The 15,847-nt window shown below is 48.1% G+C and overlaps 1 protein-coding gene across 1 annotated transcript; it reads left to right on the top strand.

Annotated features, from left to right (window-relative positions):
• The first annotated feature begins 10,619 nt into the window (after positions 1–10,619).
• LOC138480494 (myb-related transcription factor, partner of profilin-like) lies at positions 10,620–12,070 on the top strand. Its single transcript, XM_069612269.1, has 2 exons — positions 10,620–11,040; positions 11,442–12,070. Exons 1-2 carry the CDS (start codon positions 10,620–10,622, stop codon positions 12,068–12,070), a joined length of 1,050 nt encoding a protein of 349 aa, XP_069468370.1.
• Positions 12,071–15,847: the final 3,777 nt, after the last annotated feature.

Genomic DNA, 15,847 nt, shown 5'->3' with positions numbered 1-15,847 from the left:
TCCCTGAGCAGGCTTCCATGGCATGGAACAAATTACCGAGGGATCTACGCACACTAACACATTTTCTACACTTTAGAAATGTTTCAAAACACGTATTTCTTAGCAATCTGTACCTGACTGTAGCTTGTTTCTAATTCTTCTCTTTCTGCGTCCTGCTGCTTGCGGGCTCCAGCGCACTATAAACTGACAAATAAATAAATGTGCCCCTCTGGGTAATGAAACAGGGATGAAAAGGCAATCAGCAACCAAAATTAATTAAAACGGATATGTCTGTCAGTGGAAAAAGGTGCAAATGGGACTCAGCCATAAGGAATGGCTCAAAAAAATGGGCTAGGAGGACAGGTTGTGTCTGTGGGTTGAATCGGTGTTGTCCAGTCTGCAAGTCGGCATCAAGCCAGATCGACTAGGCGCTCCATGTTCTCCAAGTGCAGCAGCAGGCAGTGAAGGTCGAAGGCCAAGTGGAGCAATGACACCAAGCATAATTGAATTAAATAGCAGTATATAAGAGGTCGAAATGGACACAATTGTGGTCTCTTCACACATGATCTAGAAGGTGAAAACAAGGGCTGTTCATTAAGATGTGGATGAAGATAGTGATGTGCTCGAACTTGCTTGAATGTCCCAGAAAATAGAGCTGGCTACAAGGTCAGCTACAGATGGGAAACCTTGGCTCATGGTCAGACTTATGAGAGATGATGGCCTAATTAGGATAGTGGGGAGTAATCTGACGTGACTCAAACACCAGGGATTCATTTTCCTTATGTGCTGTTAGCCGAACCGAAAGTCCAAGGTTGGGTGGGGATGCCAACCAATCAGTGTGTCTATGGAGCAACCTGCTATAAAATGTTGTATAGACCAATCTGCTGCCATTTTGTCTGCTATAATCCGTAATATACGTATTTAGAAGTAGCCAGAGGCATGTATAACAGATAAGAGACAGCCAATGGTGTGCTAACGCATATGCATTCTATAAGTAGATATGTTCCCCTAACCAATCTCTCCTGTTAATAGGTTTTACAGTTTGCCATGTAGGATGACGTCATACATTACGCAAATTGCGATATGAGGTCTTTGTGTAATCAAGTGTGTTTGTGAGTGTGCATGCAGCAGCCCGATGTCTGCCATTTACCCTGCTGTATTAAATTGAGAATAAAGTAGTAATTTGCCATATTGTTTGAGTGTGTCTGGTTATGTGGTCTGGGATCTTTATTGGTAATGCCATTCAGCACAAGAGATGCTTCAAGGTGCTAGTGCACAAGCGTATCAAGAATAAGTAAAGAGAGTGAGAATCATTACTGAGGTATTCATATTCTGGAAAGTCGAGGAAAAGGGTGGACATAAATAAACCTTTATGTCTGAATGAAGAGAAAATATTTAAAAAAACAAGGACTACGACCAGAGAAATGTATAAAGGACAAAGGGAAGAGTCATAGAGAAAGGATGTGTACAACCTGTAAAGATCCAGTATCAGAACTGTGGGACTTGATGAGAGTTGGTACCCAGAACTACTTAAAGATCCCATTTTGAACTGATTGTGGTGAAGAACCAACTCACAGGAGAAGGGAGTCCATCTCCTGTGATTTTTGTTGTTCTAAATACTGATAGGGTCAGAGTAGGGTAGATTTTGAACAGGAGACTGATATTGATTTTTGACTATCACTGATTACTGATGAGCACCCTAGATAGCTTGGTTAGGCTGGGAAAACCCATAGTTGAGGAAAACTTAGAGGTTTTTGCACTGTTTTTAATAAACCCATACTGAAATGGCAGACTGGAGTCCATGCTCATTTTCTGAACTGTGTTGGGAAGGAAATGGTCCTATCCCACCCCCCTCACTCCTTTCCACAGTAGCTAAATGATGTGTAGGCCAAGGGTGGAGACACCCACCCCTACGTCAGGAGTGTCTTATGATATAACATAGAATTTTGCACTAATGATGCAGTTCTCAGCCTTAACCATAGACCATAGCGCCATTTTGTACTACCACAAATGCCATCTTTTTACTCTGCAAACTCAGCTCACTTCCCCAGCACCTTAAACAGCCCAAGGCACTGCCACCACATGTCAGGTCTGCGCGAGCCTTGTCCTGACGGAAGTCCAGATGTTTATTGTTGCAATTGTTCAGTATTGTTTCCACTGACTGTGCTCTCTGCCAAGTGTGAGACCAGAACAGGGCCAGGCCTGAGTGCCCATCCATCGACACTAAACTGTCCATGCCCCCTTGACCCCCACCCGCCAGGCCACAGTTCCTCCATGCTCAGAAGGCCATGATGTGGCATGATGTGGCACCTGCGCTTTTCCAGCTACAGCCAGGGCCATGCCCCAGTAAAGCAAACACAATACTTCTTCCCTTTGCACTCAAATGTTTCCAACACTAACTTAGTGCCGCCTATTGGCGAATATAACATTTAAAAAACGCCTGCACCAATCACATACTGAACCTTGGCATTGCACACTATAATTTCTGTACACAACTCCAAATGTCCTGTTAAACACTCTGAGAGCACGTTCCCTTTCCTTCCAAAACCCCTCGATCAGAAACGTTTCCTACAGGAAGCCCTCATTTCAGCATCCACAATGATCCTGAGGTGCACCCAGTACTCTGTCGGCCATGCACACAACAATCCACCCTTGCCCAAAACTAGCACCACACTATGAATACATGCATGTGACCATGTGGGAAGCTAACATTGTGCACAAACGTAACATACGTAGCAGCCCTTCAACACAACTCCCTCACACCATAAAACACCCATTCAGGAAAACAGGTAGCAATTAACAGCATCCACAAACATACCACAGCCTCCATCAACCCTACCCACTGCCATTCATAAAGTATTGTGTCACTACCAACCTATCCACAACATTTTCACAACATTGGCCCTACTACAACAAATCTGCACACAGCATGGCATAGAACACATACAAGCTACACTTCAATCATACCCTCTGCCATACTGCCAGTATGCACACACTGCACCCAGTGCCCACACTGTGTGACTTTTCATTGCACCATCTCCTATCACACATCCAAACCTTGACCATGTTCAACCAGCAACCTCACCTGCAGAACCAAGCACATACCTGCCAGCTCTCTTCTGCTGCTTTATGGCGCCTGAAATGTACTACACAACCATTCTTCACCACCCTCTACCAAATACACAGGCAAAATTGCAGTAGTGGGGTGGGTTTCATCAAGTGCTCGGATCTTCTATACATGGACTTCGGCCTACGGCCTTTGGCCATGCATTGGCCCTACTCCAACAAATCTGCACACAGCATAGTAAAGAACCCATACAAGCTACAATTCAACCATACCCTCTGCCATACTGCCAGTATGCACACACTGCACCCAGTGCCCACACTGTGCTACTTGTCATTGCACCATCTCCAATCACACATCCAAAACTTTACCAGGTTCTACCAGTGACCTCACCAATGGAACCAAACATACACACCTGCCAGCTCACTTCTGCTGCTCTATGGTGTCTGAAATTTACTCCACAACCATTCTTTACAGGTCACCATGCTCTACCAGATACACAGTCAAAATGACATTAGTAGCATTGGATTCTTCAAGTGCTAGGCTCTTCAATGCATGGCCAACGGCCTTCGGCCATTCACCCAATAGGCTAGGCCTTGAACACAGACACCACAACGTAATGCCACCATACATGTGACCATACCACCAACTACACCTATCCACATACACACCACTGACCCCAGCACTCCTACCCAACCTGCACACGCACTCACTTATCACATACTGAACCTCTGCATTGCACCCAATCACAAAAACATGTCACAACATGGACAATCCACAAACATACCAGACCCTCCACCACCACTACCTACACCCATTCATAAAGTACCGTGTCACCACCAACCTACCCACAACCTTTTGCACAACATTGGCCCTACTTCAACAAATCAGTACACATAATAGTAACCAAGCACATTTAAGGTGCTCTTCTACCATATCCTCTTCCAGACTGACAGAATGTAAACCCAGCACCCAGTGCCCACACTGCAAAACCTTTCACCTCGCCATCGTCAAGTGCACATCAAAATGTTTACCATCTTGTAACAGTGTGCTCACCTGCGAAACAAAACATGCACACATGGCGGCTCACTTCTGCTGCTCTATTGCACCAAATAGGCTAGGCCTTCAACACACGCTCTGCAACATAATGGCACCATACATTTCACCATATCGCCAACTACGCCAATCCACATACACTCCACTGCCATCAGCACTCCTACCCAACCTACACACGCATCCACCATTCACCTACTGAATGTCTACATTGCCCGCATTCACGAAAACAAGTCCCTATCAACAGAATTTACAAACATATCCCAGCCTACACCACCCCTACCCACACCCATTCACAAAGTATTGTGTCGCTACCAACTTACCCACAACCATTTCACAACATTGGCCCTACGTCAACAAATCAGCACACAGCATAGTAACCAAGCACAATCAAGGTGCACTTCTACCAAATCCTCTTCCATACTGACAGTGTGCAAACCCAGCACCCAGTTCCCACAAAGCATTACTTTTCACAGCACCATTGCCATGTAAACATCAAAAACGTTACCATGTTGTAACTGTGTGCTCACCTGCAAAATCAAACATGCACGCATGGCAGCTCACTTCTCCTGCTCTATTGCGTCTGAAATATTCTTTACACCCACTATTTACAGGTCACCACCGGCTAACTGCTGCACAATCCAAAATGCATTACTGCCGGGTGTTTAAGAAACTCCTAGCCTCTTGAGTGCATGGCCTACGGCCTTCGGCCATGCACCCAACAGTCTAGGCCTTCAACACTCTCACTGCTACATAATGGCACTAACAATTGCACCATGTCACCAACTTTGACTATCCACATACACAGCACTACCACCAGCACTCCAACCCAACCTGTACACTGCCATGTAACTATGTTGCAACAAATTGCACCAGTTACCATAATGTAGAAAGAAAACACTCTCTCCTGCACCCCTCTACACTTTCATTCACATACCATGGCCGTCCCCACTTCCATTCCCAAACTATTGTGTCACTGCCCAACTACCCACACTCGGCTCGCAACACTGCTCTCCTGAAACCAATGGACACACACAGCACTATGCAAGCACCACACTGTACCAGATGTACACCCACACTTGCGTTACTGTGGTGGGCATGCTAAAGCTGTATGATCTTCAGTGCATGCCCTATGCTCTACAGCCTTTGCCCATGCACCCAATAGTCTAATCCTTCCACAGAGCCAATGCAACTTCCTGAAACCCATGCATGCCACCATGTGCCCAACTACCGCATTCCATTTGCATAGCATTTCCACTCTGCGCTCCCATCCAATCTATGTCATGTGCACTTCATTCCCTTTCTAAAATTGCTATATCACCACTCACCATGGAAATAAGTCACCGTAAACAGGTTGCAGCACAAGCTATGAGGCCGTTATGACACCTGCCTCCAATGACCACACAAAGTACTCGCCTGTCTAGCTACCTGCGACTTGATGCAGTATGCGCAAAAACTGCAGGCACTCCTCCGTCTTCTTCCACCTACCTACCTATGTCAAATGAACCACTTCTCACTCACCAACCCGTTCCCTCCCTTATCCTTTTACTAGGCCCAAAAATCATCCCTCTGCAAATTCAGCTCTACCTTCCCCAGCACCTTGCACAGACAGCCCAAGGCGTTGCGACCCCCTGTCAGCTCCGCACAAGCAATTGTTTAGTATCGTTTCCACTGACTCTGCCCTCTGACGAGTGTGAGACCAGAAGAGGCCCAGGACTGAGTGCCCTTCAATCTCCACTAACCTGCCCATGCCCTCTCAACCCCCAAGCTGCCAGGTCACAGTGCACAGGCGCCCAGCCCACCATTCTCTTTCATGTAGATATACATCTGACACTTGTCCCCCTCGCACTGACCATTCCAGAACTCCCACTGTGGAGTTAATCCTGTGTTGCAGTATATTTTCCCCTAAAACTAACACATGTCTGCGTGTATCATGAGCCATCAGGTAGATCAAACCCACTGGGTAGACACATGAGAGTGGGACCCTGGTACCGATGAAACCCTAAATGAATGTCAGTATGTTAGCCTATGTCCTCTGAAGTACCCCCATTCATGTCATGATCATATGGTTCCCATTATTCTCGTATTATCAGTTCCTAATGTGCCAGCTTAGATAGTTAGGATTGTTGCATATTTTCTCTGACCTTCACCGCAGAGATGAGCCCCGCTGGCCCACGTGACACTTGACCAACTGAGGAGCAGCGGCCAATTGCAGCCTCCTATCCCCTATAGAACGGACTGTGCCATATGGGCCCACCAATCGACAATGTGTTTTGTACCTTATACTGTGACATCATGCATGATGGAATCATCTCTCAAAAGGTGCTGCCCATGTATTGTTTGGCAGAGCGCTCTCGGGCAGCAGAGCTCTTTGCTTGCATAATTTATTTTACAACAAGTTTTTTGATCCTTGCACCTCATCTTCTAGTCTTCTGCCCTTATGGGTTGTCCATTTTACTTTCATATTGCATGTGGACACGTGTATATGAGGGAATGTGCCTTCACCTGCCACAGTAATCAAGACGTTTTCGGGGACAGTTCATTAACAATCAAGCAAGTGAGCAAAGCACATAGATAGGGAGGATGTGTGTTTTATTTTCACTTGCATAATTCTTAGGAATGCACAACTGACCAAATTCATAAAGATGACTTGTGCCTGCTTCCAAGAATGCATTAAAGGCTCTCACTACAGGCACATGTGCAGGATTCAGAAATCACGATGACAAGCACTAACATGGAGTGTTATGGACACAATGAGCCTCATTCCGAGGTTGGTGGTAGTCATGGCGCTATTGGCGCCATGACTTCCACCAATAATGGGTCCGGCACTGGTCTAGTTCAATGGGGACTTACCGGTGTAGTCCGACCTTTGCGGGATCGGAAAGTCCCCATTGAAAATGCCATTCCCCATTCCCATTTGAGCCCCCGTAGGGCTCAATGGGAATGGGGAGGGCGCAAATAACGGGCTCGCGTATGTCAAGCCCGTTATTTGCACCCTGGTCCCTTAACGGGTCCCTTCCATAACGCCAGGTCAGACCAGGCGTTACTGGAGGGACCCGCTAAGGGACCTTGTAGTAGGGCGGTAAGGGATTACCGGCACCGGTCTCCTTACCGGTGCCCGGTATCCCTTACCGCCCACCTTATAATGACCCCCAATGAGTCTAAAAAGGCACACGACGATGCTGTCACATTGTTTTAAAAGAAAATGATACAATGGGCGAGACATGGACCTTGAAATTACTGTGCACCCCTCAGCCCTTGTTCTAATCAGGCACAGTGGATTCGCATTGTGCATTCTCTCAGAGAGAAGCACACCTCATTCATCTGCTGCCACATTCTGTGCTGGCAAGCACGCCAACACTCTCTCACCACCACGCATTTGGGCAACAATATTCATGAAGGCTTTCATAAACCATGCATCGCAATTTGAGCACGTTGTGATCCCCTTTGTGAATTGCACTCCACGTCTTTATGTGCCAGTCGGCCTCTTCATGTGCATGCAAAAAGCTTCTGTAAATTGAGCCCATAGAAGCTAGCACCAAAAACTACTTTGCGTGTGGAATGAGTGTAATTACTCAATGGGCCTCATGATGTGTTGAAGGTAATCCAGTGGCAAATCCACAGAATTACTGCCAACATCATTTACCATCACTCGATCCTGTGAAATTACAATGTGATTGTGTTGGTGGCAAAGTGGTGTCAATGCCCATTTTTGGAATCCATAAAACTCCTGCGTGATTTTGCCAGATTTACCATGTGCGGTAATTCTACCACAGTAAATATATTGATTTTTGGATTTGAAGGGAAATATTTACCTACATCAATTTTGCTGGAGTTAAAACACCAACTCCCCTAAAAAAAAATGTGATGTGGCATGCAGTGACATGACTGCAACTTTGTCACTCATTGTACACAAACCACCACACTTTCCATTTAGCCTTGTGGTGCTTTGAAACACAATTCTGCAGTATAAGGTGCCTGACAAATGCTCAATAAAATAAATAAAATAGAAATTAAAAAAAAATAAACTTGCAATGATGCCAATTTTCCACCTGTCAGAAGCAGGTGCTGCTCCCTGATTCCCTTCCAACACTCTGGTACTGTAAGGCCTGAATGGAAAAATTAAATTAAATAGGCAAACTTCCACCATGCCTTTACCCGTCACAGCCATTCCTGCTCAGTGCCTAGAAACGTTTTCTGAAGCCTAAATGAGAATTGAAGCACCGTTACTCATTCGGTAGAAGTGAGCGACTGGCTGGCGGTAAACTGAGGTGGTGGCACACGCAGGTCTAGGGAACAATGAGGCATTCTTGCTCCGGAATATAGCTAGGTCGTTCTAGCACGTGAAACACGCCTGGCACTGCCCCAAGCGATGCGTGAGCTACGCTTACAGGTGTGTGCCTCTGCTCCAGCAGATTTATAGCCTGTTGCTGCTGTGGTTTTTGGCCAAGAGCTCGAATTTGACACATGTAGCAGGAATGTATAAAGGGGTGGGTGTGGGGTACTGCTTCTGCCTTTCACAGGTCCTCCTCCCTCGAACACCTGTGAATGCAGTTGGATGTGTTTAGCTACTATTGGCCCAGGACTCTCGAGCTCCACCGCCCCCTGGGGCCACATTACAGAAACTTTGCAATGTTTGCCCTGGTGCTTATACCATGCCAAACTGCACTTGTCATGGTGAAATCGTTTTCTAATGTGTCCCAATGTTTTTAAAAATAGGGCAAACTTGGCCCTAGTGCTAATACCGTACAACTTTGCACTTGCACCAGTGCAAACCTTCTGTAATCTGGTCCCTGATTGTCTGACATACCACCTGGCCATGTTGTCAGTTCCCTACCATGCCCAAGCTTGATGTCGCAGACAGTCCCAGTGACTAGACAGGAATGCCTCTCACTGTGCATGGGGGAAACATGACAAGCGGGTATAACATAGAACAGTCAGTGGCAGGAAGCACATTTCTTCAAGACATGTGACCATGTGCCCAATAGTTTGAAAATGCTATGCTTTGTAAACAAATTGTAAAACTAGAACTGAATAGCCCAGATGAAGAGCGAAGAGTGTGAAACACCTGTCGGCCAGAGTATCAACGAAAATAAAAATGTAAAGTACAGCGATCGATGTCACCTTTTCTCCTTTATATTTTCTTGTTGAAGAGCGAGTGGAGCTCATGATCCGAATGATACCCAAAGTCTACTGTCGGGACTGTGCTGTCCTGCACACTGGTCCCATTTCTCTGCCTCAAGTAATCAGCAAATACATTCAGTCATGAACAAACATTCAATGCTGGATGATCTCCACCTTGCCTTTCAATTAGGTTCCCGGTGCATAAGCCAAGGAATGCATTATTTAATGCAAATAGCCAAAAGTGTCATGCATTTATAATACATATCAGCAAAAACACATTAGAGAGCTCAGCAATGATGAACTGTCTGCTCTAGTTAATGATCATGTTTAATTTCGATGATTGGAAGAGTGATTTTATAAATTGGTGCACAAGGCCTCTCTGGACTTGGCCGTACCCTATGGAAGATCCTTTCAGCCAATATTAGATTTTTGTCGCATCATTTCACATTCAGGAAACGTGTAAACATCGTACTTATTTGCTGGCACATGGCATTAACTTTTCTTCTGCTTTCTTTTACAAGGGCAAAACAAAAAGAGGTGATGGTTGGAAGGTTTAGAATTAATATTAACCTCTGGCATCGCTCTGGGCATCACTCCAGATGATCGTTCTTTGCCTGCCAAGCCATTACAAAAGGGGAAAGACGATATGCAAACCAGGCTTGTTCCCACCCCAAAAAGGGGCAGTCTAGCCCGACCTGCTAGGTCACATCCTTTCTGCGCGAGACCACAAGCATCCCCAAACATGTTTCGGCCTCATTGGGCATCATCAGTGATGAGTAGCTTGGGTCTCTAGGTCCAGCAGCCGTGTGACTCACGTCTGGGCATACCTGTCCCACTTGGGGTGACTACAGCAAAACAAAGGAGGTGTTGGCTGAAAGGTTTTGAATTAATCTTAACCTCTGGCATTGCTCTGGGCAACCCTCCAGACCATTGTTCTTTGCATTCCAAACCATTACAGAAGGAGAAAGGCCATATGCAAATCAAGCTTGGTCCCACCCCAAAAGTGCCCTGAAAATGCTTAAAAAGTCTGTTTGCTGGTAAACAAAACATGAAATGAAAACATAGGGCCTCATTACGAGTAGCGCGGTAAAAACAGGGTCATTTCCGGCATGACGGAACGAGCGGGTCCGTGCTCGTATGACGCCGCTAATAGCAGGTGATTATGAGTGCACGTGCACGCGCGAACCCCCATGCCGGTAATGGCCATACCGGCATACCGCAAAAGGCCCTCCAACCCCCCGATAGCGCCATCACGGGACACGCCGATACCGCCACCGCCTAGGAGGAACCCCTAAATACCGACCCGGTAATACCAACATGCTAATACCGGGCTCGTAAAACCGGACCCGGAAATAACCACCAGTCGATTCCTGTTGAGCACTGTGGCAATATTTTGAGGATGTCCAAGGCTACCTGGAAGACCACCCCCCGGCTGCGGAAACAGCGTTTATCCAATGCTGAATTGAATATGTTAGCAGACACTCTTGCTGCACATGGAGACATCATTAAATCCCATGACATGAAGAGTGAGGTCCAGCAGAAGAAAAAGGACATCTGGCAGGAGGTCGCCCGCAAGGTGTCGGCTGTGGGGACCACCCCACGTACTGTCAGGGACTGCCAGAAGAGGTGGGACGACCTCCGCTTGGGGGTCCGCAACATCATGGCGAGCAACAGGAGGGTGGCCATGGCCACAGGCAGGGGTCCCCACTCTCCTGCAAAAATGATGCCCTGGGAGGAGACCGAAAGCAGCTTCATCGATCCAGAGTCCATCCAGGGATTCAGGGAGATGGAGATGGGTGCAGCATCATCCCCAGAAGGAGGTGAGTGACCCTGTAGATCCCTGTAGGGGAAACCATGACGTAGCACAAGTGATGTGGAAGAGAGTCTAGGCAAGGCAATGCATGTCCCAACACCCACATTAACATATCCAAGTCCAGATTGCGGGCCAAACCCTGCCAGACAGAAACGCATGCTGAGTGCCAATCCCATAACCAACACACGGCCAACACACCTGGACGGTGCCCATGTAACACATCACACAAACCCCAACGGCATGCCACCTGCCATGCAGTGAATGCCAAAATGCTCCCTCAGAACACCCTGTGTGACACACCTGTAAGACATGATTGCATTGCATGATTAAATGAATATTGAACAGCACAATTGTATGCTTCTGGCATGTAACACCATCACTAATGCCCTGCATCTCTTCTACCCCCAGACACTGATGAGGATGATGCCAGGGAAGACAACACTGTGAGGGCATCCACGTCCCACCCAAAGAAAAGGGCTACCGCCACCACCACCACCACCATGGCAGCCAAGCAGGTCACACCCACAGCCAGTGTGCCTGACCGAGCCGACACACAGCCAACAACACCTGCTGATAGTGTGCCGGACACACGTCAGACCCAGCAGCCCACACCCATACAAGTTGGAGTGGAGTCCCTACATGTGCCGGCCACCACTGAGGATGACAAGTATGGCAATGTGGACCAGGAGGGAGTCACAGAAGTGACATGTCCATCCAGCCCAAGCCCCCTGTCCACCCCTGCGCCCCATATCGAGCACTCACCCACCTACAGCAGTGCTGATCCCTGCCTCCATGACTCGGACCTGAGCACCATCGAGGAGGACAGCACCCAGAATGCAGGCCCGATGAGTGCATCACCCACCACTCCAGCTCCCACCAACACCCTGGAGTCACGTCTGTCGAGGGTGGAGGCCCGACAGGAGTCCATGTTGGAGCTCCTATGGCAGTACATTGCCGATGGAGAGGACACCAGGTGGGGAATCGCCACTGCCATTGCGGGACCACAGCAGCCATTGCAGCAAACACAGCCGCTGTGAATGCGTCAGCTGTGCTGATAGAGGAACTGTCTGGGGGCAGTAACACAAGTTCTCATTTCAATCCTGCTCCACATGCAGAGGCCACGCCTTGGAGACAGGCGTGGAACCTGCCTCCAACTCATCAACAGCCACCACACCTGCATCCTCAGTCCCCACCAGCCCTGTGTGCTAGACCCAAAGGAGTGCACGGCACTTCGAGATGCTGCCCCCGGACAGGAAAAAGTCCCAGTAGTGTGGGCAGACAATGGGAGTGGGACACATGGTTGGGGGTGAAGGGAAGCATTTTACGGAGTATATTGTTTTTTTTTTGGAGTTTGTTGGGTGGGTTTGGGAGTTCACTGGGGGTTTTTGGGGTTTGTTGAGTGGGTTTGGGAGTTCACTGGGGGTTTTTGGGGTTTGTTGGGTGGGTTTGGGAGTTCAATGGGGATTCGGGGGGAGTGGTCACATTTTTGCTGTTTGAACTGATACACCCGTTGTGTGAAAAAAACATTCAATGGCTGGACATTGTTCATTTTGTGTGTATCAATTCAATGTGTGACGGTGTTCAGTGGCCAACTCCCAACAATCCCTGTGTGCATGTCTACATGGACCCAGTGTGTCACTGACACATGTCTCTCATAGTCCCTGTGGTTCAGAAGTATTCGTGAATCTGTGCTTGGTGTACTGCATGGCCATCCCATACATCACGTACTGGCAGGGGGGCTACTTCACCTCTGTCTCCATCCTCATCATCCTCACCCGGTGCATGCATGTCAATGTCAGGTGGAAGTGGTACATTTCTCCGGACGCACATGTTGTGCAGCATGGCACAGGCCATGGTGATCTTTGCCACCTTCTCAGGCCTATAAAGGAATGCCCCACCAGACCTGCTTAGGCAGCGGAAACGCGCCTTCAACAGGCAAAAGGTCTGCTAAATCAAAACACGGGTACGAGTGTGAACACGATTCTACTCCTCTTCATGGATGTTCTGCGGGTTCCGCACAGGGGTTAGTAGCAATGGCCTGAAGAGATATCCTCCATCACCTGCAAGCAAATACAAATAGGTGTGTGTCACTCTGAGCTTCCACCTTCAGGAGGCACAATCATGGCCGCAGCTATTTGGTGTGGACATGCACATGTCCCTGTACGTATGCACAAATGTTATCTAGATGCATACTATACTGCTATGAGGTTTGGTCGTCTGGATGGCGTTCAATAGATGATGCAGGGTGAAATAATGCATGCTGAGGCGGATGTACTGTGGTTGTACAACAATGTTTAGCCTCCCATGTATGCTGTGTATTATACACTGTGCATGGTCACACCAGCCACATTGCCACAGTTGCAATCCTGTTCAGTCATGCATTGCTTGACATACTCATGGTGGAATGGTTGTGCCTCTTACCTGTTGTCATTGATATGCATAATTGGTAAAATGTTTGCGAGTGATGTGTCATTTTGGGTTTGGGAGATTCAGGTCAGGAGTGTCTATCTCTGCATACATACTCCAATCACCGTCAATTGCCACCCAGGTGGAGTATGCATCCGCCCCCTTTCCCACCCAGGTGGAGTATGCATCCCCCTTTTCCACCTAGGTGGAGTATGCATCCCCCCTTTCCCACCCAGGTGGTGTATGCATCCCTACACATCAGTAGCCCATTGCACTGTCATGGCCCACTCAGGCAACTCACCGAGCAGCCAGGTACGTGGTCCAGCATGTTGCTCCATGTGACGGGGTAGCGTGGAGTTACACAGCACCATGGCATCATGTTGTTGATCCGGGAAATCGGGCGCAGCATGGCGTGATGATCTTGCCGGAGTCACATGCCATTTGCACATTGATGGAATGGTATTGCTTGCGATTGCGGTACACCGCCCCTATGGCATGGGGGACCACCAATTCCACATGGGTGCAGTCCAGGGCACCAACACAATTGGGCATGCCTGCCAGTGCATGGAAACCTACCTCGGTGTCGGCTATCTCCTGGGCAGTCCGTGGTAGGGATATGTGGGTGCTTTTGTGCTTCAGGAGGGCATCCAGCACTTGGTTCAGCTTTCGTGAAAATAGTGGTTGCGAAATGCCATGCAGCTGCCCCACTGAGTGTTGATAGGTGCCTGTGGCCAGGAAGTGGAGCACAGACACCATCTTTAGTAACGGGGGGATTGCAGTGCGTATTTCTATGAGGCTGCCAATGTCGTTGTGTATCATGTCCACTATGGTGGTGATGCTGTCCCGGTCCAACCGGTACAGGGTTTGTATCTTCTCAGGGATTAGGTTAAATGGACTGGTTCTGATGCGAGGGATTGGTGGCTGCCTACGAGGCACTGCTGGCTGCGCTGGTGGTAATTGCTGGCCCTGTCTCACCCTCCTTCTCCTCCTGCATCTCCTCTGTGCTGCCTGTGCTTGCTGCTGTAGTTATGATATGATATGATATGATATGATATGATATGATATGATATGGCATTTTTAACGCGCCTATACACAAGTGTTTCAAGGCGCAACGAGGCAGGGAGGGGGGAACAAGGGGAGACAGACAAACGATCCTACTAGGCCAGGTGTCATTCAGATCGCGCAAGTGCATGGGTAGGGGGGACGGGAAAAGTGCAAGGGGGAAAGGGAGAGGGGAAAGTGCAGTACAAAGTGATTAGTAAATACAAGATAAATAATAAGGGCTAGCTGGTGGCAAGTGCAGGATAAGTGCAGACTAGTGCTGGGAGGGGGGGCTGTAGGGATACAGAGACAGTCCCGTAGTGCGGGGGTTGCCAGGGAGGCATTGCAGGGGAGAGTGGCTGGGCCAAGGGGAGAGTGGCTTGGCGAGTGGCCCAGTTGCTGATTCAGTACAGTTTCAGTGATTTAGCAGGGGGAGAGGGGGAGAGAAAGCAGAAGCAAAGAGGAAGGTTTTGAGGTGCTTCCGGAACCGGAGATGGTTCTCCTCAAGTTTCAGGGAGGCAGGAAGGCTGTTCCAGAGGGAGGCCCCTGCTGCGGAGAGAGATCTCCCCCCAACTCGTTGCTTGGAGAAGCGGCTGACCCTGAGGGAGTTGGAGGCAGATGAGCGAAAAGCTCGAGAAGGAAGATATTTAGGAAGAGAGAGTTGAAGGTATTTTGGCCCAAAGCCACAGAGGGCCTTGAGGACAATGCAGTGGGTTTTGAAGTTAATCCTCGCAGCCACAGGTAGCCAGTGTAGCGATTTCAGTCCTGGAGAGATACGGTCCCTAGGCTTGAGGCCAAGGACAAGTCTCGCAGTCCTGTTCTGGATGAGTTGCAGTGGGCGGAGAGTAGAGGCAAGCAGATTTAGATAGAGGCTGTTACAGTAGTCCAGCTTCGAGAGAACCAGGACTACTAGTCTAAACAGGGGTATCAGGTACCTTGCGCTGAGGTCTTTCAATGTGTCACAAAATAATAAAAAGTTCACTATTGTTTCCACCCCATTTTCGCACAAAGGACACAGAGAGATTTCCATGTATTTATTATGTCTCGTAATGGCAACGATCGCAGGCGTAGCCTCATATATGGTGACCGAGAAAATGCTGGTTTAAGGATGTTCAAATATGACCATATATGATTCATTTACCTCGTACCCCTAACCCAGTCTCTCCCTCCATTCTTCAACTATCTCTGTTTTCATTTCACTCCCTTGCTTTCTTTACCTCTCTACCGCACCGCAACTATATTCTCTTTACCTGTGACAAATCATAAGGCATTGAACGACAGCTCCTGCTAGGCGAACTCACAGCCTGCTCTCGAAAAAGTGCACCTGGGTAAATTATTGGCTTTGGTTGAAAACATTTACAATTCAT

The sequence above is a fragment of the Ambystoma mexicanum genome, chromosome 5p (genome assembly GCF_040938575.1).
Source record: "Ambystoma mexicanum isolate Mex_15411 chromosome 5p, UKY_AmexF1_1, whole genome shotgun sequence".
In the NCBI taxonomy this organism is placed as follows: Eukaryota; Metazoa; Chordata; class Amphibia; order Caudata; family Ambystomatidae; genus Ambystoma; species Ambystoma mexicanum.
This window is presented reverse-complemented; position numbering and strand designations above follow the sequence as displayed.

What these genes read in the sequence shown, in the direction of transcription:
- LOC138480494 (XM_069612269.1), top strand. Translation starts at nt 10,620, where the DNA reads ATGTCCAAGGCTACCTGGAAGACCACCCCCCGGCTGCGGAAACAGCGT. An exon ending in AGCATCATCCCCAGAAGGAG is followed by an intron (nt 11,041 to 11,441) that starts GTGAGTGACCCT and finishes TTCTACCCCCAG; the next exon opens with ACACTGATGAGGATGATGCC.